Source organism: Eschrichtius robustus, chromosome 12 (genome assembly GCF_028021215.1).
Source record: "Eschrichtius robustus isolate mEscRob2 chromosome 12, mEscRob2.pri, whole genome shotgun sequence".
NCBI classification, from domain to species: Eukaryota; Metazoa; Chordata; class Mammalia; order Artiodactyla; family Eschrichtiidae; genus Eschrichtius; species Eschrichtius robustus.
The window spans coordinates 34,820,513-34,845,249 of record NC_090835.1 but is presented as its reverse complement, the minus strand read 5'-3'; the positions used below and the strand labels follow the sequence as shown (position 1 = coordinate 34,845,249).

Below are 24,737 nucleotides of genomic sequence, written 5' to 3'. Positions count from 1 at the left end.
AACTTGTACCGTTGTAGCTTACTCTATCCAGTTGCTGGAGGTCATATTGCTTGGTTTCGTACAGTAGGTACGTTTTTGATGCTTTTGGTGTATATCACCATTCTAAGCCGCTAAGCGTTTGCAATTGATTAATGACTATCAGTTGGTTACTCTCTCTGTTCTTCAAAATCCTTTGATTCTAGCAAAGAGTAATGTTTCCTGGTAAGAGTAAGACATTACGTCATTCTGACCCAATTCCAACAGCCACTAACACATCTTGAAAAGCAGAGTGTTTTTTGCTTATGGGATAACTTCCCCAGGGTGGTGAGAAAGTAGTATGCGGCTTGGCTCATTGGCAAAGAGGACCCATTGTCACATGTCCTAAAGGGAGAGGGCTGAGGCTGGAAGAGGAATAGAACCAGTGAACTACTGAGTTTGTCCCAGATCTGGAATCCTTGGCTTGGCACAGAGCTTCGTGTTGAGCTTACTTAGCTAGGTCACCAGGTACAAGGAGGCCTGGGAGACGCACAGCCCTCCATAAAATCGGCGGCTCCTTTTCATAGAGCAGACTCGGAAGAAGAGAGGATGCGGGAAGGTCTCATTGAGAAGTCGGTGGATAGTCAGAGTTGAATAAATTGATTCCCTTCTAGAAGTCTACTGGGAGAAAAAAAACATGTAAATAATAGATATGACCAGAATAATGGGGCCCAATATAAAGATCAAAAGATTTAGGTAAAGGCTAATTGTTAAATACATTTTCTTTTTCTTTATCTTAAGCCTCTAGATCACCTTTAGTTTCACAATTACTTAAGACAGAGATTTATTTCACTGACTGTAAATATTAGGCTAACATTAGCTTTGTTTTGTTTTACTCACTTCTTGAACTATGTATTTTTGGTAGTGAATCAACCTTGCGTATAAGCTGGCCTTGGCTCTTGGCTTTTGGAGCACATCTGGCAGGCAGCAGAGAACCCCCAGAATTTTTGGCTCCAAAGAGATCATTGGCTTGCATTTGAACTGAGGGAAAGTTTCCAGTGAGTGTTATTGAAGTTTTATTCATACACCAGAGGACACTGTTAGCCTGAGCCAGGCTTGGGCTGGCTGGAGTCCCACATCCTGGGCCAAGCCCATCAACCTCCCAAGGAGTGGGGAGGTCACGCTTACAGGACCATCAGACAGTGCAGCTGCATCCTTACTTGCGTCTTCCTTGTATTGTAGCATTGCAGTTGTTCTGCAACAAGCTTCATCCAGAGAAGTTCTGTGAGTGTCTGCTGTGGGCTGGGGGGTGACCATGAGGACCTCAGCTCCTGGACCATGCAAGCTGTGATGCCAGGAGATATGAGCACAGAATGCTCTGGGAGCTTGGAGGGAGGGTGCAGCCTCCTCACCTTGGGGAACCAGGACAGCCTTGTCAAAGAGGAGGGGAAGGCTAGAAGAAGGAAGAGAAAGACTCTCAACATAAACACATAAGATTTTTATGGACATTTTCAGGGAGCAGAGAGAAGCATGTCACTTACGACTCATGGTCCATTATAGGACCATGCAGAGCCTTTCCGAGCATCTTTTAAACCATGTAGCAGATGTCTGTCTTGGTCCAGACTCAGGTGCTCCAGGATAGCACTTCTTAAAATTTCTTCAGGATCACTTTAATTCTGAGAAACTCCAAGCCCTGCACCTGACATCCAGGTTTGAGGCCCCAGTGCCCAGTCCAAGGGTCTCTTCCTGCTTTTCTGACCTCCTGCTCTGCCAGTGCCCAATGGGCACTGGGAGCTCTCTGTGGCCAGATGCCTCCAGGCTCTAGGGATTTCATTTTAGTCTTAGGGATTGAAAGAATCCTCTCTCTACATTTGTTTCCTTAGAGTCACTCTCTTCTGTGCTTAAACTCTAATCTTGTCCTTTTAGGACACCCAGTGTTATTGCCTCAAAGGACTTGGAAATCTAAGCTAAGAAGGGAAGCGTTTTATGTCATACGCACATGCGCGCACGCGCACACACACACAAAGACTCACACACTCCCTTCCTTGGGACAAGGAAAGACTGAGCCTCCTCCCGGTTTATGTATTTGAAGGAGAAGTAGAGGAAATGGGGAGAAAATATAAATTTATATGTTAAAAATTTAAAAAGTTGTTATATTAAAAACAACTGCCATTAAAAAATTGTTATATTTTCCATTTCAGAAATTGCTCTCAAGGTCTCTAGAGCCCAGATAACATGTGGAGCCTTTTGTTTTTCCTAAGTAGGAGCTTGGGGTAAGGGGTTAGTGACCGATTCAGGTTTTCCCTCCAAATGAGGGTAAATACAAGGCCCCCAATATTTTTAGTTCTCCAGACTTTTCATAGCTACATAAATGTAAAGGATTCCTCTTGACATTAAAAGTATTTTGAGCTCCATTTGGAACATTTTTTTAATTAATAAGCAATATTTCTTTCCAGTGGAAACAAAATTAAATGTTTAGTTATATCAAACGTTTTGGCTTTAGGACTCCTTCATACACTTACACAATATTGAGGACTCCCAAGAGCTTATGCGAGTTGTATGTATAAATATTTGCCACATTTGAAATTAAAACCAAGAATTCATTAATTTAAAAATTAACAAATTCAAAACATAAAAACTCATTGCATGTTAACATATTGTACATAACATATTTTATTAAAAATAACTATATTTTAAAAAACAAGTTAGAGGAGTGGCTTTTTTTTCTTTTTTGCAAATCTTTTCAAGGTTTGATTTAAGAGAAGACAGGTAGATTCTCATATCTTTTTTTGTGGTCAATCTGTTGTGATTTGTTAAAATCAAGTAAGAAGACATGCCTTCATATAAATAAGCTGTTGGAAAAAAGGAGGACTTCATCGACCCTTGAAAGGGTCTCAGGGACCCTGCAGAGGTTCTTGGGCCACTTTGAGAACTGCCGATTTAGACAGATAAATTACCAGGGTATGTGATAGGTTTTAAATGAAAAGTTGTCTTTGAGAATTTGAGTATACTGTGGGTCAGATTAGTCGCTTATGAACAGACTAACAAATTATGAAATCTTATATAATGGTTATTTTTATATAAGAAATGTTGCTGTTTTAATGTTGTTTGTACTTAGTGTACATGCTTCTTTTTGCAAGTTCCTTGAGGATATATAGGAAGTCCTCAGTAATTGAAATGAATTGAATTGAATTACTAAAATTGACAGCAAGGACTTTAACATTATAAAATGTCTGTAAGATGCTGTGCCTTGATTGCTTTAGGGTTTATTTTTTTCCTGGGTGCTAGCTAAGCTTCAAGAGAACCAGAGCCAGTTTTCACATTTCTCTCTAGTTGGTTTAATAATTTTGAAATACAGTCCAATCTCCCCAAATCCAACAGAGACAGCCATATTGTAACTTTATTTTTACTTATTCCTTTTAGGTAAATGTGCTCTGACATTGTAGGCATGATGTTTTATGGTATCATGTGCCATGTTAATGTTGTCCTCCCTCCTTCCAGAAATACAAAGAGTATGAGAAAGACGTTTCCATAGAAGAAATCGATGGTCTCCAACTGGTGAAAAAGCTGGCAAAGAACATGGAAGAGATGTTTCACAAGAAGTCTGAAGCAGTGCGGGTAAGTGCCTCTGGTTTCTGCTCTGTACTGCCTGAAGACACAAAGGCAGCTGCAGGCAACTGGCATTGATGAACCCAACTCTCAGAAATCAAAGTTGACTCAGCCATGATGTACACACTTTCTTAAGTCTGGTTAACTAGGATAAGCAGTTACTAGGGGCACAATTACCCTTTCTCCACGTAAGGTTTAGGTGCCAGTTTTCGTCTTATGATCGTATGCCTTCAGTGGAGGTGTCCCTAATTGCACATCCACAGAGGATGGCCTCTGGCTGTGTAATGCATTCATTAATTGCCAAAGTACATTCAAGGGTACGTTGTGGTTGAACTAAGCACTTGTAAAAAAATTTAAGCAGTGTTTGCCAAAATATGGAATTGAAAATTTCTGTGGGGTAAATGAGTCTAGATGAAGTTGGAAGTTCTTTTTATCTCTATTGGAATATTACTGTTACTATAATGTTTATCTTGACTGGCAAGAGCTCCCTGAAAAATTTTTTAAAAATTTCTATTGGAGTATAGTTGATTTATAATGTTGTTTTAGTTTCAGATGTACAGCAAAGTGAATCAGTTATACATATACATATATCCACAACTCTTGTTTAGATTCTTTACCCATATAGGCCATTACTCCTGAAGTTTTATAGTAGCAGGAAGAACGGAACTGCAGTGCACATGTGCATCGTTTTGGATTTCCAAGATGACCTCCAACTTTATTCCTTGTTGCTGACAAAACAGGGCATCTGAATTCTTGATTTAGGACATGTGACTGTTGCAATATCCTATGTTAATACCATATTGGCACAGGATTATGGGAAAGAATTGCAATCTGAAGAGTTCTTTATTTCTAAAGTATAGTTTACTTACCTTTTAGTTTTATTATTTCCAGAATGAGTTTATTATAAAAGTCCATATCCTATTTTAGTTTTTCTCATCCTTAATTGGCCAAACCAAATTTCCACAAGATATTTCTGCTTTAGACCTTATAATCCCACACATTTTCTTGTTTCTAAAACATTTTTGTACTGTTTTGATTTAGGGAAGGAGGGGCTGTAGTTTAGGTAAGAGCATGAGCTTGAACCTGGGTTCAGTATCTGCCTTTGTCACTTACTGAACTTCAACCTTCTGTAAAACAGCGTTCATGAGCCTCGATTTCCTCATCTTTAAAATGGGGAAAACTCTCACAGGGAGTGTGAAGATCAAACACAGTTGTGGTTTTGAGCCATTTAGCACAGAACCTGGCACATGAGCAGTGCTAAGTGAATAGTAACTTCTGCTCTTACTGTGATTATTAATTTAAATAAGATGAGACTTCTTGGTGGAAACTCTGAAGTGCCTTAAAAGAAAAAAAGTGCTTTTATCTGCCACAGAAATACTGCACTGACAGCCATTCCGGGGAGCTGCATGGTGGCCTCTGGTGTGTCTCTATATCACTCCCTTGAGGCAAGTGGTATTCTTCACAGACAGGGCAGCATGGTAGGCATTTGAATATAACAGTCAGAGAACCCTGAGATAAAAATTTTAAAAAAACCCCACACAATTACTATTTTCTATTTATAAAATGAACACCCCCTTTGTTGGAACTTTTAGAATATACTGAAAAGTATCAGAGAAAAAAAATCACTTAAAAGTCCCACCACCCAGCAGGAAACCAAGGCTTGTTTTCTTCCTTCTAGGCTTTTTTCTTTACACTTCTGTGCATGTCCTTGTATGTGTTTTTCTTTTATCAAATTAGCAATAGTATTGCCTGTTTGCTTTTGTTGTATCCAGCTTTTTTCCACTTCTTTATCCCATTATAGTGTGAGCATTTTCTTGTGTCACTGTGTTTCGAGATTTTCTTAAATGGCTACATAACATTCCAATCTATGGGCGCGTGTGTCATAATTGATTTGACGTTCCTCTGTATCTGGATATTTAAGTTGTTTGTAAGCTTTGATATAAATAATGCTGAAGTAAATCTTCTTGTATGTTAACAGCAGATCAGTAGACAGCACCGACTACGTGTTGGGTGCTTCTCTAAGGACTTTATATACATAAAGTATATATAGGCCTTATCCTGATAACGGCCCTGTGATGGAAGTTACTATTATTATCCTCATTTTACAAAAGAGGAGACTCAGAGCAGAAGTTAAGTCACTTCCCTGAGGTTACTTGGGGAGTGGGGTATGGACCCCAGGCACAGGGACCCCAGAGTCCACTTCCTTCATCACTTCCATGCCCTCAGCATTGCATCCTTCAGTGTATGCTGATTTCCTCAAGATGAATTCTCAGACACAGAGATAGTTCCAAGGCTCTGAACCCATCTTGAAGGCTCTTTATGCATATGAAAATATTTCTGTCCAAATAAGGTCATGCCAATCCACAGTCCTTCTAGCAGGAGTGGTGTGTGAATGCACGTTTTCCTGAATCCTCAAAAAATGAATACAAATGTTTTGTTTTGTTTTAAATACTAGTAACAACATCGTCAATTGAGAGAAGGAAATGCTATTATTGTCCCAAATTGGATTTCTTCGTGAATCACAGAATTTTGGAGTAGAAAGGGACATAAATATCCTTAGGTTCTGCCTCTGCAATTGACAGACAAGGAAGGCCTGGTGTCTGGAATTCATGGGGGCTTGTGCATCATGCTACCGTCATGCAGAGTTCTAATCGGCAGCAGACCCTGGACCTGGACACTCAGAGGCAGGGGCCCATGTGGTGGGTGAGACATGGGCTCTGGAATAGAGAGAACTGTTCCGAATCTCAGTTCTGCCCCAAGGTGTGAGGCTGGTGAGAAAAGCTGAATAAGCCCATTGGACCTCTTCTCCTCACTCAGCTCCCTTGAGACGTTAGGACTCGATGACTTACTAATCCTTAGCTATGTTTATTGAGTTCACTAGGCACCAGGTCCTGTGCCAAGTACTTTGCACATGCCATCTTGTTTCATTCTTGCATCAGCCCTGGGAATGAGACACGTTACTATCATTGGTTTAGAGATGAGCAAACAGGCTTGGCCCCGGTTACTTGGGCAGGCTCAGTGGAGTTCCGTTGGCACCCAGGCTGTAGGATTATAGTGGCTCTGTGTGTATCTGTGTCAAGTGTTTAGCACAGGCCTGGCAAACAGTAAAGGTTCAGTAAATGTTTGCTCTTAATGCTGGTTACAGGACCTCCCAGTTTGTGAATATGTAATAGTGAGAGAGTCTTGAAGCCTCAGGAAGTCCCTGGATGATGACAGGAGGGAACCTAATTTTGAAACCTTTTTGCTTTAAATTAGTGAGGTGAGAATAAAAAAGACTGATATGGTTGATGTGGTTCCTTGGAGATGGAAAAATGTTTTTTTTGCTCTATTTGAATTGAAATGTTCCCAGAGTAAAGCTATCCAAGATTCTCAGAATTATATATTTTATGTATTTTAAAATAGAGTTCAAGGCCCTTTGTAAGCACACTTGATGCCATAAAATTTAGGGTAACTGGTCCAGCAATATGTGGTTCTCCCCTGCTCCCAATCTTTAAAAAGGAAAGAGGGCTTGTATATCAAGTTGGGGTTTTGTCTGGAGACAGTTTCGTCATTGGGATCGGCCTGGTCCCTGTGTGGACTGTGCGTCTCCATTGGCAACAGTCACAGACCATGTGGCATTTGGAGTGAGACGAGGTGGCCACTGACAGGCCTCCTGGATGTTGGCTTATATTAAGGCCAGCGGAGCGGTGGGTGTGACTGTTTTTCATACTACAATTACACCTCACTTCTCCAATAGGAAAGGTTGCTATCGCCCATGGGACTTGTGATATTTTGAAGTGCAAAGACCTCAAATTCCAATTTGCTGGTGCGTTTGCGGTGGAGTCTTCACTTGCCACGTTGCAGTAGAATGCTCCACTGTGCACCAGGCCCTGCCTTTCCAGTCCATGCCACACAATGAGCAGCGACCCCCTTCTCAAATGTCCCAGGAAAACACCGGATCTTAGAATTTGCTCCATCCCTGTCATGCACTGTGCCTAGCAACCTCCCCTTTCCGAGCCCCCATCCTCATCCCCGTCCCCAGCAATCCGAGTCAGGTCAGAGGCCCTGGTACCTCCCCTAGTGCCTTCCTGCCAATAACTGACTTAGCACCAAGTGCTCATTGATGGTGGATGGCTGGGAGGACTCAAGAACACAGAGGAAAAAACTAGCTCACAAAAAATGCTGATTATTAAAATTTCCATTGATGTACATAAAATATTTATGAGACTGGCAGTAGCAGTTTAGAAAACTGCAGTAACACCTTTAGTCTGGTAGAGGGAGGTTCAGTTAGCGCTATGGGAAAAAAAAAAGAGTATTAGGGTAACGCAGTCCTTTAACATGCCTGTCACCTCTTGGTTGTTAAACAGTGTTGATCTTTTTCTCTGTCTCTTCGGGCTTGATTTCATCATTTCCCCCCATCACTTTTCCCAGTGATTAGTTGAATCAGAGTGATTTTTATCATACTCATCCCCTATTTGAATTACTCTCCACTATGCAATTATCCTATCACAGAAAATCCTATTTTTCTCCCCATCAGATGTCTGAAGTAAATGTGAAAGCCAGAGTGGCCTGCCTATTACATAACCTCTGCCATCTGATGGATAATGGACTATATGTAACTTTTATTTTTCAGGCTAGCAAATTACAGATAACCTTAGCTTCAGTAATTGCCATTAACATAATGGTGCCATCATTATGGTAGCATTTCTTAACTAATATTTTCTAGCACTTTTTAATGCCACTGGTTTAAATAATTTTTTTCAATTCCACTCGGAGACTTGATGTAGGTTGTTTTAATATTAAACCACATCAGGTTTGATGCAGCAATGCTGCTCTTTGCTTTTGTGTATAAAGATTGCAACCAAAGCATCATCTCCCAACTTCTTTGTTCAAACATATTCATGCTACCAAGCCCTCGATTAATGTTGCTGAGCAATTTATCAAGTATTAAGTCCCTATGAATGGACAGGAAATGGAATCAATTTGTTTTCAGTTCATTGACATTTCAAGGGAGATATTTCATATGCTGGACATGGAGGAAGTGATATGTTCTCTGCCAGCTGTGCACTCCCGTTGGGCCGTGTCTAAGTGACACCTGGAAGTGCTCGGCTGTGTTACAAGTCAGAGCTCATCTGAAATATTGATAGGAGGCAAATTTGACACAGCTTCCCTTTTTTCTGCTGATGGTGACAAACTCTTTTCCCTGATTGAGGGAAGGGAGAAGGCAAAGGATGTGCATTCCATGGCAGTGGTGATAGGGACAGGCTGCCACTGCCTTTCCTTTGTCTTTAAAATCTGAGCCTTCAGTAGAAGTAGCACAAACCATCACACAGATGGAAGGATCATCTGAGGCTCCAGGGAATTCCAAGCAGGCACAACTAACCGTGCAGTTGGAGGAGAATCTGTAGGAAGTAGATCTGGATAACTGCGGGCATCTCTGGTTATAGAGGTAGACTTTTAGGACAGATTCCAACACAGCCAGTGGGAAGTAATGATCCTCTGATTTCCGTGTGGTCCATATAACCCAGATTAGCAGCACACCCTGAAAAAAGTAGATAAACCAAGGAAATGACAAACAGAATGACTTCTTGGAGAATTTATGAATTTATACTAGTGTTCTCCAGAATGGTTTTCTAAGGGTGAATTCCCCAGCATGGTTTTTTTTTTTTTTTTTTTTAATTTTTTATTTATTTATTTGTTTATTTATTTATGGCTGTGTTGGGTCTTCGTTTCTGTGCGAGGGCTTTCTCTAGTTGTGGCAAGCGGGGGCCACTCTTCATCGCGGTGTGCGGGCCTCTCACTATCGCGGCCTCTCTTGTTGCGGAGCACAGGCTCCAGACGCGCAGGCTCAGTAGTTGTGGCTCACGGGCCCAGTCGCTCCGCGGCATGTGGGATCTTCCCAGACCAGGGCTCGAACCCGTGTCCCCTGCATTGGCAGGCAGATCCTCAACCACTGCGCCACCAGGGAAGCCCCCCCAGCATGGTTTTTTGCCTTTGATTGTGTGGAGCAACTTTGGGGTTATCACACTAATCTGCTTCAGAACTGTAACATCCTTCTGACTTCCCTGGTGTTCCTGGGTTCGGGCCAGGCACTGGTCCACACAGCTTTCTCTGCTGGGCTGTACCGAGTGCAGGCCTCCACAAACTTAAACACTTTTCAAAGAGACAGAAAGGATTCTAGGATGGTATCTATTTTGGTAGCATATTAGGCAAAACATTAAGTATTTTATTTGCTGTTCAAATTTATTTTCTCCCCCAAACAATTAATTAGAAGTGGCTAAACAAACTTCACTGGGGACTATGAAAAGACATAGCAAGCAAGTTGCAGTGAAACTCACTAAGTGAAGAGTCTAGTCTGTTGTTTCCAAACTTTGGGTAAGATATTTCATAAATTTTAAAAGCACTCTGAAGCTCATACCTGCAAATAAACTTAATCCTGTTTCACTTATTTTCTGATTTATATTGATAAAATGATAAATTGAGCCCTTGAAAAAGACTGTTTTGCTTAAAAATAAACATCTGTGCTTCTTGGGAAAAGCTAAAAGAGACTAGATTATATATTAAGGTTTTTCCCCTTCCTATAGCTACCTGCTGTTCATTGCGGAACTGATTCCCATTATAGCTGTACTGTGGAAAGTAATTGCTGTTGTACAGTAATTCAATTTCAGTGTATTCACGCATCAGTTCACCGATACGGGCTTATCTGGAGAAACCTGGGACTTCAAAGCTTTTTATCGAGAAATTCCACATGCAGCAAGACATTTTTCCTAGGTAACGAATATCAGTTTTTGCATTTAATAAACATTTACCTTCCCAGAAAAATGAGTTTTTTTTCCCCTGCAGAAGAGATTTACGCCAAACTTCCAAAAAGCCAGAGGGTACTATTAAAATGACTTCCTCTAGCTGTTTTTTTGACTGGTACGTGTCTACATATGTATGACTATAAAACACATCTATGTTTTTATGTAAATATATACACTGAGGCATGAAAAGCAGGATGCACCCAAGGAAGGCATGCTCTGACCAAAAATATGTGCTGCAGAAGCGTTTCATATCTACAGGGACTATGCAAACACTTGTGGTGTAAAAACTCATCTATATCGGTAGGCATTGTGAAACTTGTTGGTGAGGCTGCTTTCAAAAGCATACCCATTAAGTTGGAAATGAAATCAACCATTTTGTTTACAGATTTCTGAATTAAGGAAAGATTCTTAAGATGGAACTGATTCTCCCTGTATAAAATGACTCTTAGGTTATAAGGACTCTTTTAATACTAAGTCCAAAATAAACTGAGGTCTTGGGAGTTGAATATACTGAACATTGCTAGGATGGACTTTAGTTATCAACCAATGGAGGTAGCTGTACTTATCTAAAAATATTTTTCTGCCTTGTGTACATTTCTGATCTTATCTCAAAATTTCAAAACTTGTTCCTTGAAAAAGGAGTGAATTTGTTTCAGAAAAAAATATGTTTTCAGTCACAAATGGAGAAGGAAAAGACTATTATTTTTTTGTATTGCTGTATCTTGTGACCTATTTGCCCTATTTCCTTCCTCCCTCTTTCCCTCCCTTCCTCTCTTCATTCTTTTTTTTTGTTTGTTTTTGGCAAACTGCTTTGCAAAATTCCATACATATGTGTAAGGAAATTTAGAGCAGAAACCTCAAACCAGAAGAAACAAAAAATAGCGACAATCTGGATTCACCAGTTTTGATGAGTTCAGCAAACCATCCTTGGTTAATGGTTGAGGGCAAAACCACATGGATCCACGTGGTCTTCGTGGGTTTCACCCCAAATGGGGTTGGGGTTTCCTCTAACATACTTCAGATTGTATCAACCTGAGCCTCACGGCGAGGCCCAGAAGGCTGCTTTCCTGCCCACATTGAGAGTAAGCAACCAGCCCATCTCCTGAGGGAGATGCGCTTCCTGTAAAGAGATGGAAGGAGAAAGGCCAGGCATTTTGTATCCGTTTCATCTCCAGTCTCCTCAAGCCCTTCGTTTTCCATCAAGCCTGTATGGGGAGTTGGGTTGGCTTGGTGAACTGCATCCTAGCTTTCCTGCCTATTCTGGGGCTGTTGGCCTGTAGAAAGAGTTCTTTGTGGGTAGAACCACTGTACCAAACCCTCCCCAACTTCATGGTTATTTGTCCCATTCCCAAATATTTGACCTAAAACCTCCTTTTGCAAAGCTATGGAAGACTTTGTTTTGGGGTTTCTATGTAGCTCACCTTACCCATGTTGGTTTTCTTATGTTTTTTGCTTTGTTTTTAATGATTATACTATACAGGTTCACTGTAAAAGAAAAAAGAATGTGCAGAAAAATATAAAGGAAAGATTAGATACCACAGCCCCAGGAGGTATTGAAAGGCACGTGACATCTTTCAATACCTTTTGTTTTTAAATATCTTAACTTTTATGCTTCCAGATGGTTTCTTTCTATTTGTATATGTGTATATGCATATACATGTATATATGTAAACTTCCAAAACATTGGCTTATTCTTTCTTGTAACCAGATTTTTTAAAAATTTTATGTGTTGTGGACATCTTTCCACATTAATGAATATATATTTTTATTCCTTTTCATGACTGCATAATAATCTGCTTTCTAGACGTTTCAATCAAGGAGTTCTCTCTTGGCGAACATTGATGTCATTTAGTGTTTCAGTATTATAAGCAATAATATGATAAACTCTCTTGCAGAGAAACTTTTTTCCATTTATTTGATGCTTTTATTAGGATGTATTCCTAGAAGTAAAATCAAGGCTTTTGTTATACCTTGCCAGCTTGTCCTCCAGATACCACCCACCTGCTTGTGCTCCCACCTGTGTGGTTGGAGAGGTACTATTACTCCACTTTCTTCCCTCACATTTCACTATTATTAGTCTTTTGGTCTTGGTCAATCTTACAACAAAAAGCAGCATCTCATTTTACTTTATTTTCTGTAACTACTCACTGTTTGGCATGGTGGGTCCTTTCTGGCTCCCTACCTGCCCTACACCAGGGTTTGAGGCAAATTACACAATGTCACAGAGCATGGGTGCAGTGCCACAACATAGAGAAGGCGGCCTGGGTGCTGGTCCCTCATCATCTCATAGAGAGGTGTGCCCAGGCACTTGCTTGGTATATCTTCCCATTTGTTTATGTTGTTTTCAGTTTCTTGCATCAATGTCTTATGATTTTCAGAGTACAGAGGAAATACTTTCAGCTTTTCACCACTGAATATGATGTTGCCTGTATGTTTGTTATATATGACCTTTATTATGCTGAGGTATGTTTCCTCTATACCCACTTTGTTTTTATCATAAATAGATGTTGAGTTTTGCCAGATGCTTTTTCTGCGTCTATTGAGATGATCATATGATTTTTATTCTTCAATTTGCTAATATGGTATATCGCATTGATTGATTTGTAGATATTGAACCAGGTGGTTCTGACCCCAGCTTCTTTCAAACTACTGCTGCTGTGCTGAGACTCAGAGCATGTGAGATTTTGCATGTGCCCCTTAGGAGCAGAGTCTCTGTTTCCTATAGCCCTCTGACCCTTCTGTACACAAGTCCCACTGGGCTTCAAAGTCAGTAGTTCTGAGGGGTCATCTTCCTGGTGCAGGACTCCTGGCCTGGGGATCCCAATGTGGGGTTCAGACCTCACTCCTTTGGAAGAACCTCTGCAGTTACGATTATCCACCTGTTTGTGGATAACCTATCTGGGGGTGTGAGTCTGAACTATATACTGTGTCTCTACCTCTCCTATCCGTCTCATTGTGGTTCCTTCTTTGTATCTTGAGTTGTGGAAAGTCTTTTCTGCTAGTCTTCAGATCATTGTAGGTAGTTGCTCTATAAGTGGTTGTAATTTTGGTGTGCCCATAGGAGGAGGTGAGCTCAGGGTCTTCCTACTCTGCCATCTTGGCTACACACCTCTCCCTCCCTCCCCTCCTTCCTATTTGGTTGGATCTGATGAAGGAAGACTTGATTTCTGGACAGGGCAAGGAGGAAGTGAGTGTTGTGAAGCCATGACTTAGCAGAAAAACCATGACTTTCCCCAGTGTTCTCTGTGCCTGGCTGAAGGAGCTTTTGGTTGTAACGCACAGGCTCAGTGCTAGAACTAGGGTGTGTGCCTCCAGGCCTGGCACATGTTTCTCTTCATGTAGCAGATGGTAAACATGGGCAGCTCACCACCCCCAAGAAATGGAACAAACTGATGTTATGAGCAAGTTCAAGAGGCTTTTCGTAAATTAGGGAGTGATGTCATGAAGGAGAATTTGGAGTGATGCTGAGAGCAGTTGCCAAACCCTTTCCCCCCATCTGGGTTTGGTGTTGTCCCAGCTGTAGTCTGTCTGGGTCAGGGCACCCATCTAGAGCCCTGCCCCACCCCTGCCAGCATTAGCTGTCACAGCATCCTGCTTATTTCTTTAGACATGTTTTGAAAGTTGTACTTTGTTTATCTCAGTTTTGACTTGCATATTGTCAGTCTCCACCCTAGAACTCCACTGTCATGAGGGCGGGGACCTTGATGGTCATGCTTCCTTTTATATCTTCAGGACCCAGGCAGGGCACTTGGGTGTCTGTGAATGAATGAACTGGCCACATTGGTAGTGATGCTGTCATGCTCCTGCTTGGGATGAGTGTCTAAGCACCAGGACACGGGGCTGGTTAAGGTCTCAGGCATTTCCCGTGTGTTTCTGCCTGCCCTGCCCTCTGCTCCCCACCAAATGATCCGTTTCTCCTCTGCCTCACATGTGAAGTTTGGATTTGGTTTATCTTGTTCATGGTTTATATTATGTTTCTTTATAACAAAGAAAAAGAAAAACAATTTCCTTTCGCATCCAAAGTGAAATGTCACTTAAAATCGTATTTCCTGTTTTCATTGCCTATTTTTATTCTCCATTTACAAAATTGGTTTTGAAAGATTTCCTGTCACTTAGGTCAAGACGCAGTGGACCAAGCAGCCTGGAGAAGAGGGGCTCATGGCCACGGAGACCCTGTGTGAAATTACAGTGCTGGCCCCTGCTGTTAGCCAAGTAACAATTACACCCCATCTGGGAGCCCATGTGGAGATGCTGGGCTCGCCTTGTGGTGCTCTGACTGCCTTGCTCACTGCAACTAGAAGAACAAGGTGTCATGTGCAAGTAGATGACATGCATGACACTTTGAAGCAAAGTGGATGGGTCAGGGAGAGCTGAACACAGCAGAATCGCATCAAAAATCTTCTGATCTTCCAGATTATTACATGGTTGTTCCAAGAAAACAGACCACGTAGAAAATAATGCCACTTAATTGATACCTAGGCAAGGTGAAAGAAATCTTAAAAGGTTTGTGGGTGGGGGGAAATTATGGTGAATCACTGAAGTGTCACCATCAATATATCCAAATGACAGAATAAAGCAATAATAATAATGATGATAATAATAATAATAATAATAATACAAACCCACTAGCTATAATTGTATAAATTACTGGCAGTGAATGAAAGGTTTTCAGAAATGTTTTGAATGTGTATTTAGGATGTTTAACTGGGGATGTGTTGCCGGCGTCCGTTGTCTTTTTTTGGTCTTTGCTCAGTTTCCCACATGGAGGTAAGGAGCAGCTGGTCCTGCAACACAGCGAGGTTGTGTATGTTTTCTAAATTAGGTTATGAGGGGAAAATGAAAAGGTAGTTAGGAATTCAATGGCGTTTCATTTATACTGCATTCAGGGGAAGGTTGACAGCCCTTTTGAATAATCAGAGTCTTTGTTAAAAATCAGCTGGGATATCCTTGATTGCCTATCCCAAGCTGTACAGGCTGCTTGAACAGACAAATAGAGCTTTGTACAATCGAGGGCAAATGGGGATTTTGTGTGTGTGTGTGTGTGTGTGGTTTTTAATTGATATTTTTATGTGTCAGTTGGGGAGGAAAATCATATCCTTGGGAATATACTTAGAAAGCCTCCCTCACTGTGCACTTGGTGATTCCCAAGCATCCATCTCATCAGGTGTTTGATGGTTTTGCAGAGAGGGACTTCTTCAGGGGCCCTAGAAGTCCGTGGTGGCATCAGCAAGTAGATCCCCATCTAAGTCATGGTGCGAAGTTGCTTATCAACATGCCAACACCAGCCGTCTCCTTCCCCCAAGCAGGTGTCTCTGGACTAGGCAAAGGTACTGGCAGTGCTTTTACCAAGAGGTGAGCAGACAGGTGCCAGCTGCCGAGGGACGATGGAAGCAGCCCCAGGCAGAAGCACAAGTAGACTTGCAGGGGGGCGAAGCCTGTAGGCAGCTGTTTGGCCGGCTACATGGTGGCCTCTGTTATGGGGCTTTTGTAGCCATTCAGCCTATCTTCTTGAGAACTTTCCCCAAAGGGCTCAGTGAACCTCTTCCGTTGCTGTGCTGGGAGTCTGTCACTACAGTCTCGGTGGCCATGGTCTGTGGTCCACGTGGGGAAATCAGACATGGTAGAGATGAACTGACTCTAGGGAAGTGTATTTAGCCTTCTTCTCTTGGCAAAATGAACATAGAGTGGGGTGGGTAGTGGTTCACACTCACAGGAATTGCTTCAGTGGTGATGGGGAAAGTCATAGGCAGGTTTTACTTGATCTCCGTGGGCTTTGAGAAAAAAATGAAATCACATATGCAAATATGAAGTGATGTAAAAATGTCCAGATTTAAAGCTTGAAAAATTGAGAGGTGTAGCCACCCGAGACCCCCATTCCCACATAGTGACAGTCCAAGTGAACTGCCCAGTTGGTTGATTTCCATGCTGCTTCCCTGACATTTATGTTGCCACTCTGTGCCCCCAAAGTGCTGAGTTGGCAATCCTTGGATTAGTTAGATTAGGGCCACAGCCTCTTTTAGTGAACATAGCAGAGTGTTTTGGTGTATGAGGTCTGAAAGCTCATAGGCAGGATATTCGCAGCATTTACAATTTACTCTGCAGAAAGTGAGCAGTAGTCATTGTCATTGTCACAGTATGGAGGGCTTCTCTTTTGCTAAGCCACTATGCTATGCTCTACATCTGTTATCTCATTTAAATGTTACCATCCTGTTTTGGATTAAAAACTTCTTGGCTGGAGGCGAGGATTGTTTCACAGGACACAGGATAAGAAAGCATTATAAGGAGACAAGGATTTCTTTTTCTTTCAAGTTTGTGATCCACCGGATGGGACTGTTTCTGAGATTTTTCTTCACCTTTAACATTTTAGAATTTTAGCCTTTGTTTTGGTCTCTTACCCATAAGTCCTATTTGTTTCATTGTGCCTTTTCTCCCAGCTCAAAGAAGACCTGAGCCATGTAAATAATTCCCGATCTGGTATCATTCACAGAATCAAGAAACAGAAATCAGAGTGATCCCCTCTCTCCCTAAATCCCCCTCCCCCCAGCACACACTTTCCTATTAGAATGATGACTGGGACAATATCACACATGAAGAAGGGTATGAAAAATGTTCAGAGTGGTTACATTTGAATATGGGGCACTTATCTCTCTGTGCAGGCACCTGATAGAAAAAAATAATTCATCAAACTTTGTTCAAGAAAAAAGAGCATTAAGCCTTCATCAACAACAATATCAAGAGCTCACCATGGCAGGAATGGGACAATAAAGGAGTTATTTTACCAGAATTAACAGGAAGAAATTAGCCCCATGTATCCTTCCTTTTTATCACAGTGTGGTACATTTGCATATTTTGAAATTTCACATTTGCATAGTCAGTGATTTTAAATTAGATTCTCACATTTCCTCTCTGATGTTTGTCATGTGTATAACTTGTCTTAATAACTGAGTTGTTAGCATTTCAAAAACAGTTATCTAATCATTGGCTCAACCCTGAAAACACAGCGCCCAGTTTACCTTTACAATTTTTTAACAGCTTTACTGACATATAACTCACATATGATACAGTTAACTCACTTAAAGTGTAGAATTCTATGTTTTTTAGTATATCCACAGAATCTGTACATCCATCACCCCAAGATTTTCATCAACCCAAAGAGAAAACCCTGTACCCGTTATCAGTCCTCTTTGTTCCTCCTTTCCGTGCCTCCTTTCTGTATCTATAGATTTACCTATTCTGGACATTTCATATAAATGGAATCATACAGTGTGTGGTCTTTTGTGACTGGTTTCTTTCACTGAGCATGATGTTTTCAAGGTTTACCCATATTGCAACAAGTATCAACAGTTCATTCTTTGTTATGGTCAAATATTATCCCACCATATAGATGTACCACATCCATTTATTGGTTATCCATTCGTCAGTTGATAGTCATTTGAGTTGCTTTGACTTTTTAGCTATAATGACTAGTACTGTCATGAACATTTGGGTACACGTTTTTACATGGACATATGTTTTCATTTCTTTTGGGTATATATAGGAATGGGTTTGCTGGGTCACATGGTAACTCTGTGTTTAACCTTTTGAAGAACTGTCATACTTTTTCTAAAGTAGCCGTATAATTTTACATTGCTACCAGAAGTATGTGAGAGTTCTGACTTCCCCATATCCTTGCCAACACTTGTTATTTGTCATTTTGATTATAGCCATCCTGGTGAGTGTAAAGTGGTATCTCATTGTGTTTTTGACTTGCATTTCCCTAATGACTAATAATGTTGAGCATCTTTCATGTGCTTATTGTATATCTTATTTGTGTTTCTTCCTTGGAGAAATTTCTATTCAAATCCTTTGCCCATTCAAAAATTGTGTTATTTGTCTTTTTATGAGTTATTTATGTATTCTAGATACTAGTCCCTTATAAGATATACAATTTGAACATATTTTTTTCCTATTCTGTGGGTTGTCTTTTTAACTTTCATGATGATAGTCCTTTGTAGTGCAAAAGTTTTTAACTTTGACAAAGTCTAATTTATTTATTTTTCCTATTTTGTTGCTTGTATTTTTGGTATCATATCTAAGAAACCATTGCCTAATTCCAAGGTCTGTCTTTGTTCTTTTCTAAGAGTTTTATAGTTTTAGCTCTTACATTTAGGTCTTTGATCCATTCTGAGTTAACTTTTGGATTTGGTGTGAGGTGGTGGTGCAACTTCATGTTTTCCATGTGGATATCAGTTGTCGCAGCATCATTTGTTGAAAAGTACCCTTGCAATTTAAGGTGAGTTCCTTTCAGCTCTGACATTTAATCGACCCAGTACTGTTACCTAAAGAGCTGGATCCCTACAGCTGTAATCACAACAGCACTATTGGGCTGACTCTGACAAGCACGTCGTAAGCACTTTACGTGTTGTCTGATTTTATACTCACAAACCCCTCTGAGACGGGTCGAGTTATTACCAGTTATTAACCCATGTGTCAGGTGAAGCAATTGAGGCCCAACTTCTTATTATTATAAGAAAACTATTATACTATAGGTTGTAGGTAGTTGAGATTTCAACCCAGGCAGGCTTCTTTCAACCTCTGTGCTGTACTGCCTGTCCTTAGGTTCTTAATAAGATCCCATAAACAGTGGCTGCCTGGGACCAGGAGCTATGCTAAGCACTTAAGGTGAATGATCTCAGTACTTTTCAGAGCACAAAGTTCATCAGAATAGCCCAGGAAGGTTGTTATAAAGAAGATGCCATTTCACACTTCTAAATTTAAAAAATTTATGTATATCTATTATGACAACAAAAGGGGTATAATTTGTGCCATGGAAAACTTTAGTGGTGCAAGATCCTATCAACAGCATATACCCACCACCTCCACGTTAGCTGTTTTTTCTTTTCAATCTGACTTGCTGGAATAAACTATGGTCCAACAAAAAAAAAAAAAAAAAAAAAAAAAAGAAGATGCCATTTCAGTCATCTAAGAGTTTGCAGTTCCTATGAGCTCATCTAAGAGTTTGCTACGGCTGGTCAAGAGACCACATTCCAGGCAGAAAGGGATTCGCCTATTGGTTCTCAAGTTTGGCTACACACTGGAATCACTTGGAGGCTTGAAAAAATACTTATGCCCAACCTCTCCATCAGGGATTCTAATTGACTTGGTCTGGGGTATAGCCTTGGCAGGGAGAATTTTCAAAAACTCCCCAGGAGGTTCTAATGTGCAACCAAGTCTGAACAGTGCCATCTCATCCTGCATTGAGCTCCAGGGGTAGCCATTTGAGTCTACTTTTAGAGGTGACTTCCAGAGGCTAACTAATTTGTCCAGGGTTACACGGCTACTAAGTGGAAGAGCTGGGATTTCAGTCCAGGCCTATCTGATTCCAAGTCCAGCTCCTAACCCTTACATCGCACCCTACAGTGGCTTCCCTTCTGAAGGCAATTTGAAAGGGAGCCTGAATGAAGTGGGCGACGTCCCCTGGTCTCAGTGAGCCTTTGGAGAGGGTCATCCGACACCTGTGCCCCTGGGCTGCTAAGCCCCCCCACCCCCATGCCCTCCCCACGCAGGGGCTGTGTTCTCATGTGGTGTGCCTGTGGGACCTGGGTACAGGTATTCACTTCTTGCCACTTTAAGAGGATCTGGATGTGGTGTCCCAGTCTCTCTAAATCAAGTTTGCGTTCTCTCATTTATCAGGTTACTTCGTGAGGGAATTGGGCAGGGTGAGCAATGCTTTCAACTAAAGCCTGTTGGGAGTGGGACAAAATGCTTATTTCTTTGAGAATCCCTATGGTTTCAAGGAGGAGAAAATAAAGGTTTGAGAGTAGGGGTGCAATTTATTTGTCTTCTCTTCTTCCCCTAAGCCACCTCCATCCCTATAAGGCCTGCGTGTGGGTCTGAGTACTCACCTCACCTGCCCTGTCCGTCCTCAGCCCTGGATGCTTTACCATCCTATGTCCTTTGTGGACTGTGAGCTGTATCCCATGACGTGGACAGCCTGGGACCTTGGGTTGGCTCCTGTGGGAACTAGATTCACAGCCTAATTAGGAAATGCTGGCTGCCTCCCTAGAAGGAGTTGAAGGCTACTGGGGGAGACAGATACTGAGTTAGAAGCTGGAGGAGTGGGGAAGGCTTGGAGGTGAGAAGTCCAGGCTGCTCAGGTGGTGCCCACCCAGGGAGCTGAGGAGGGATGAGGAAAATACCCCAGGACCTAGGAGATGGCAAAGGGAAGGGGCTGTGGGAAGGAGGAGCAACACATGTGAACCTGGAGAGGGGGCAGAGCACAGGGCAAGTTGATGAAGTTGAAAGGACGGTGGAATGGGGGATGGGGTTGGAGAGAGCAAGACAGGGGGACGCTGGGTGGTCTGTGAGTTGATGGGACCACTCGGGGCCTGCTGCAGTGGGATAAACGAGATCTATTTGTGTGGTTATTTGAATGCCTCCCTTGACCCCCCCCCCTCCCCCACCCCCCACCGGGGCAGTGGCTGGGTCCATCTTGCTCCCTGCGTCACCCCAGCACCTCACTACCAGGCTTGGGGAGCCAGTAGGTGTTCACTGAAGAGTTGTGGTGTCCTGCTGAGGATGCAGGAAGCTGCGGGAGGCTTTGCATTTCTGTCTCTGCATCACTCATTGGCTGTCTAACTTTCCCTTTGTGGCGAGGGCAACACTGCTGTCTTCCCCACTTTTCTCTCTGCTTTTGATTTATGTTCACCCACCCCTCCCCTCAAAAAAGTTTTCTGCCCTTTCAGTAATCAGAAGCGGTGCTGTGAGAGGGCTCCTCCGAATCTCAGTGGGAGACTTGGCTTCATTGTCCTCTGTCCCTCTCCTCTGGCTGAGTACACTTTGGTGGCTGGAGAGAACTAAGCCAAGAGCCCAGCTTTATTTTCACCTACATTTAGCAGATCAGTTCAGATTGTCTGACTTTGGGGAGTCTGACCCACCCCTCTGAGGTGTCAGCTCCTTGCGGTAGAAAGGTGATGTGGATCTTCCTGGCATTGCAGTGTTTTCCCAGGGGCCAGGGGGCGATGCTCCAAGGCTTCGCTTGGTTTTCCTGCAGCCCTGGCTTGTCTGAGGGAAGGCAAAGATGCAGATTAGAGAGAACATTTGGGGAAGAAAACTCTGTTGGTAACCTGAGCTCATCAGCCCCAGACTTTCAGTAGGGTGTAGGCTGGTGTCCAGTGTGGGCAGCCTTAGGCCAGCCTCTAATGAAGTGACGTGGGTGGGAAGCCCAGGGGTCACACAGACATAGCTGCCAGACAATTTTAATAGTTATATGTATATTTTAATCCTTCATAGAACAGATATAACTGCCCTTTAAAACAAATTTATCTAAGCTATGTGAGTTGATTTAAAGAAATGTAGTCAGGAAAAGTGAGATGAGGAGACTGGTTGGGGCATGGTTTTTGGGGTGGTTGTAGACTCTCTAGGACTCTGTCATTAGGGAAGGGGACAGGTGAGATGTACTGGATGTAAACAAAGCAACCCATGCTGATCTGGAGTGAAACAATGCATAAGAAACAGAGCAAGACTTATAGCATAGTAGTATCTATAGAAATTAAAAGCAATGTAAAACAGCGTGCATTTTGCATAAACACGCATACAGTTCAGGATGTCTATCATATTCATTAGAGTGGGTGTCTATGGGGGCAGGGGTTAAGCATGTGGGTCAGGGCTGGAGGGGGAAGTATGAATCAAGAGGGGGCTTTGCATGATGATAATACGCTAAGTGTATGAGTAACTCAACCTTCAGTATAAGTTGTAGGTACACACACACATACACACACACACAGTGAGCTATAGATAGACATAGATCTGTCCACAGGGTGGTAGACTGAGAAGGTGAATAGTATGGTGGTATGCTAACGTATGAAGTTTGAGCAGTAGCGTAAAGGTAGAATGATAACCTTTATAATGAACGTTTCTTACTTTTTTTGTATCTGGCCCCACCTTGTGCTTTACACAGTATTGCATTTCGTTTTCTCAACAACCTTATGAAGTAGGTAGTATTTTTACCCTTTTCACAGATGAGTAAACTACGGTGGATCCAGGGTCATGGAGGGAAAGCATGGCAGAGCAGATGCAGACCTAGTCCATCTGACTCCAAAGCCCCTGTCCATCATTTCTGTAGCTGCACAACCCCCTTTAGCTTAAGAATTCCTTTTAAATGGGTGCACCTTTAACAACCTGGCTAATTAATGCCTGCATTGCTTGACTTCTGCTGTCTCTACATTAGCTGAAACCAGAGTCGTCCCACAGTAGTTGAAGGCCCTGTGGGGAATACTAGGTTAGATCTTTTGGATGGAGGAGGATTTGTTGCTGCAGCCCTTTTGCTACTCCTGGTAACTTGATTTCATGCCTCTGAAGTCCCAAGTCTTATTGTCTTTTCCCGTTTTTGTTTGTCATTTGCAGTAGTGCCCCAATGTCATTCCCTGTACCACCACCCCCTCCCTCTGCCCCATGAGCCAGCCAGGCAAATAATTATATAACATTGGGCTTCTGTATGTGTGTCTTCCAAGTGATTTACCAGGAAGATGCACAGCTCAACTGTGGAAAGCCGAATCACCTGGAATGCTTTATAGTTTATTTCACTGCCCACATGAGTACATCAAGCCATGGGGCCCGTCCTGGTCATTAAGATGTATAGTCTTGCATCCAAAGGGTTTGGGTGCCTTAAGTGAGAGCCTTGTCTGACCTGGTGGCTGTTGGCAGGGCTCTGGGAGTGCACCCCGAGGGCAGACAATGCCAGTAAATCGTAATCACAATGGAGCACTAGTGAAGAAGAAAACAGTTCTGAAACTGTGCTATAAATTGTCATCCAGTGATGATTCTGTTTTTTTATGGAGGTTAAATTACAGCAATCACCAGTGCACAAAGACGCTGCAGTAAGAAAACATTTGGGAACAATGTTTTTCTTCTAAGGCTTGGGTGATGGGTGTGCAGGAATAAAACATCATAACCTGTTTACTGTGGGCCAGAAAGGAAAATATGAACTGTAGCCCACTGCATGGGAGCACTCTCTTTTTCTTTTATGTATCAGGCAGGCTGTGAGTGTGTTGCTGTTGCCACAAGGAAAGATGATAAACCTGCCTGGAAGACAACTTCCAACTATGTTTTTCTTCTTTCTATATTCTCTCCATCTCCCTTCCTCTCACCACCCCTGTGTTTGTGTGTGTGTGTGTGTGTGTGTGTGTGGTTATATCTATTTGGGCTAGGATAAAATGAACCAGAGAGCAGTGCCGTCTCAGTGATGACCAGCTTACAGATGCTGTCTTTCTCAAGTTCCTCAGCAAGCCATCAAAAGGGCTTATATATGATGGGTCACTTGATTCAGTGGTGAAGAAGAGCTCCCTGAATCCAGGTTGAAACCCTGACTGCCTCTTGACAGCTGTGTGATCTAGGGAAGGTCATTTCTCTCTCTGAGCCTCGAGATTGTCGACTGCAAAATGACAGCAGTGACTTAACCTCACTTGTGGGGGCCTATAAAACACGTGTACCAATTCTGGAGACACAGGAAGTGCCTAGTAATTGTTTCTTTTCATTATTATTGTCTAGCAGCAGCAGCAGCAGCAGCGATTAGCAGCATCACCACAGATCCTCAGGCATCCCTTTGTAGTAGCTGTGCTATTTTCACTAACCTTGGCATTATGTTGCAGTCCAGAATTTATGCATAAAGGCAACTGTGTTAACTGTGGAAGTTCATTTTGTTATTGCAGAGAGCTTATCGCCCTCCATTATTCCTCATTTCATTTACAATGAAATCAAAACCCATTCATTGGCAAGGCTGTTGCAAGATTCTGGCCCTGCCCCCCTCTCCTAGCCCCTTCCTGCTGAGTTCCCATGTGGACCTTCTGCTTGTTCCTTGAACTCGCCAAGCCCAGTACTCTCTGCAGTGCCCTTGCATGTGGGGTTCTCTCTGAGTGGAATCTTCCTTGCCGGATCTGGTTCCTCCTTGTTACTCAGGGTTCAGCTCAGCTTCTCCTTTTCTTAAGGTGGCCCTCCTTGGCGAGCTTGCCTAAGATAGAACCTCCTCCTACCCTACCCAAAACACCACCCTCACTCTCCTCCCCTACCCATCATCCTCTCATTGCTTGTTTATGCCTCTTCTTATGAAACTCATCAGTATCTGAAATTACCTTTTAATGTATCTGGCTTTTATTTCCTTCCCCACTAGAAGTTAAGCCCTAGAATTTAAATTCTAGGAGGACTGTGTAACCTGTTCCCCTAGGACAGTGCCTTCTATAGGGCAGATACCCAAAAACTATTCCTTGAATGAGGAACAAGTGTTTTGCTGATGTGCAGGAGATCAGATCAGAATATTTTACCTATGAAAATATTGGAAACTCAGTTTAAATAAATCCTCATTAACAGCCTTTTAAAGTAGGATACACAACACTTTTTTTTGTCAAGTGAGTTGTA

The 24,737-nt window shown here is 42.3% G+C and overlaps 1 protein-coding gene across 1 annotated transcript in view; it reads left to right on the top strand.

The window, feature by feature from the left end:
• CACNA2D3 (calcium voltage-gated channel auxiliary subunit alpha2delta 3) overlaps positions 1-24,737 on the top strand; it is a 789,028-nt gene that overhangs the window by 166,374 nt on the left and 597,917 nt on the right. The window contains exon 3 of the mRNA XM_068557675.1: positions 3,457-3,573. Coding sequence (XP_068413776.1) covers positions 3,457-3,573 — 117 coding nt within the window. The remainder of the gene's footprint in view (positions 1-3,456; positions 3,574-24,737) is intronic.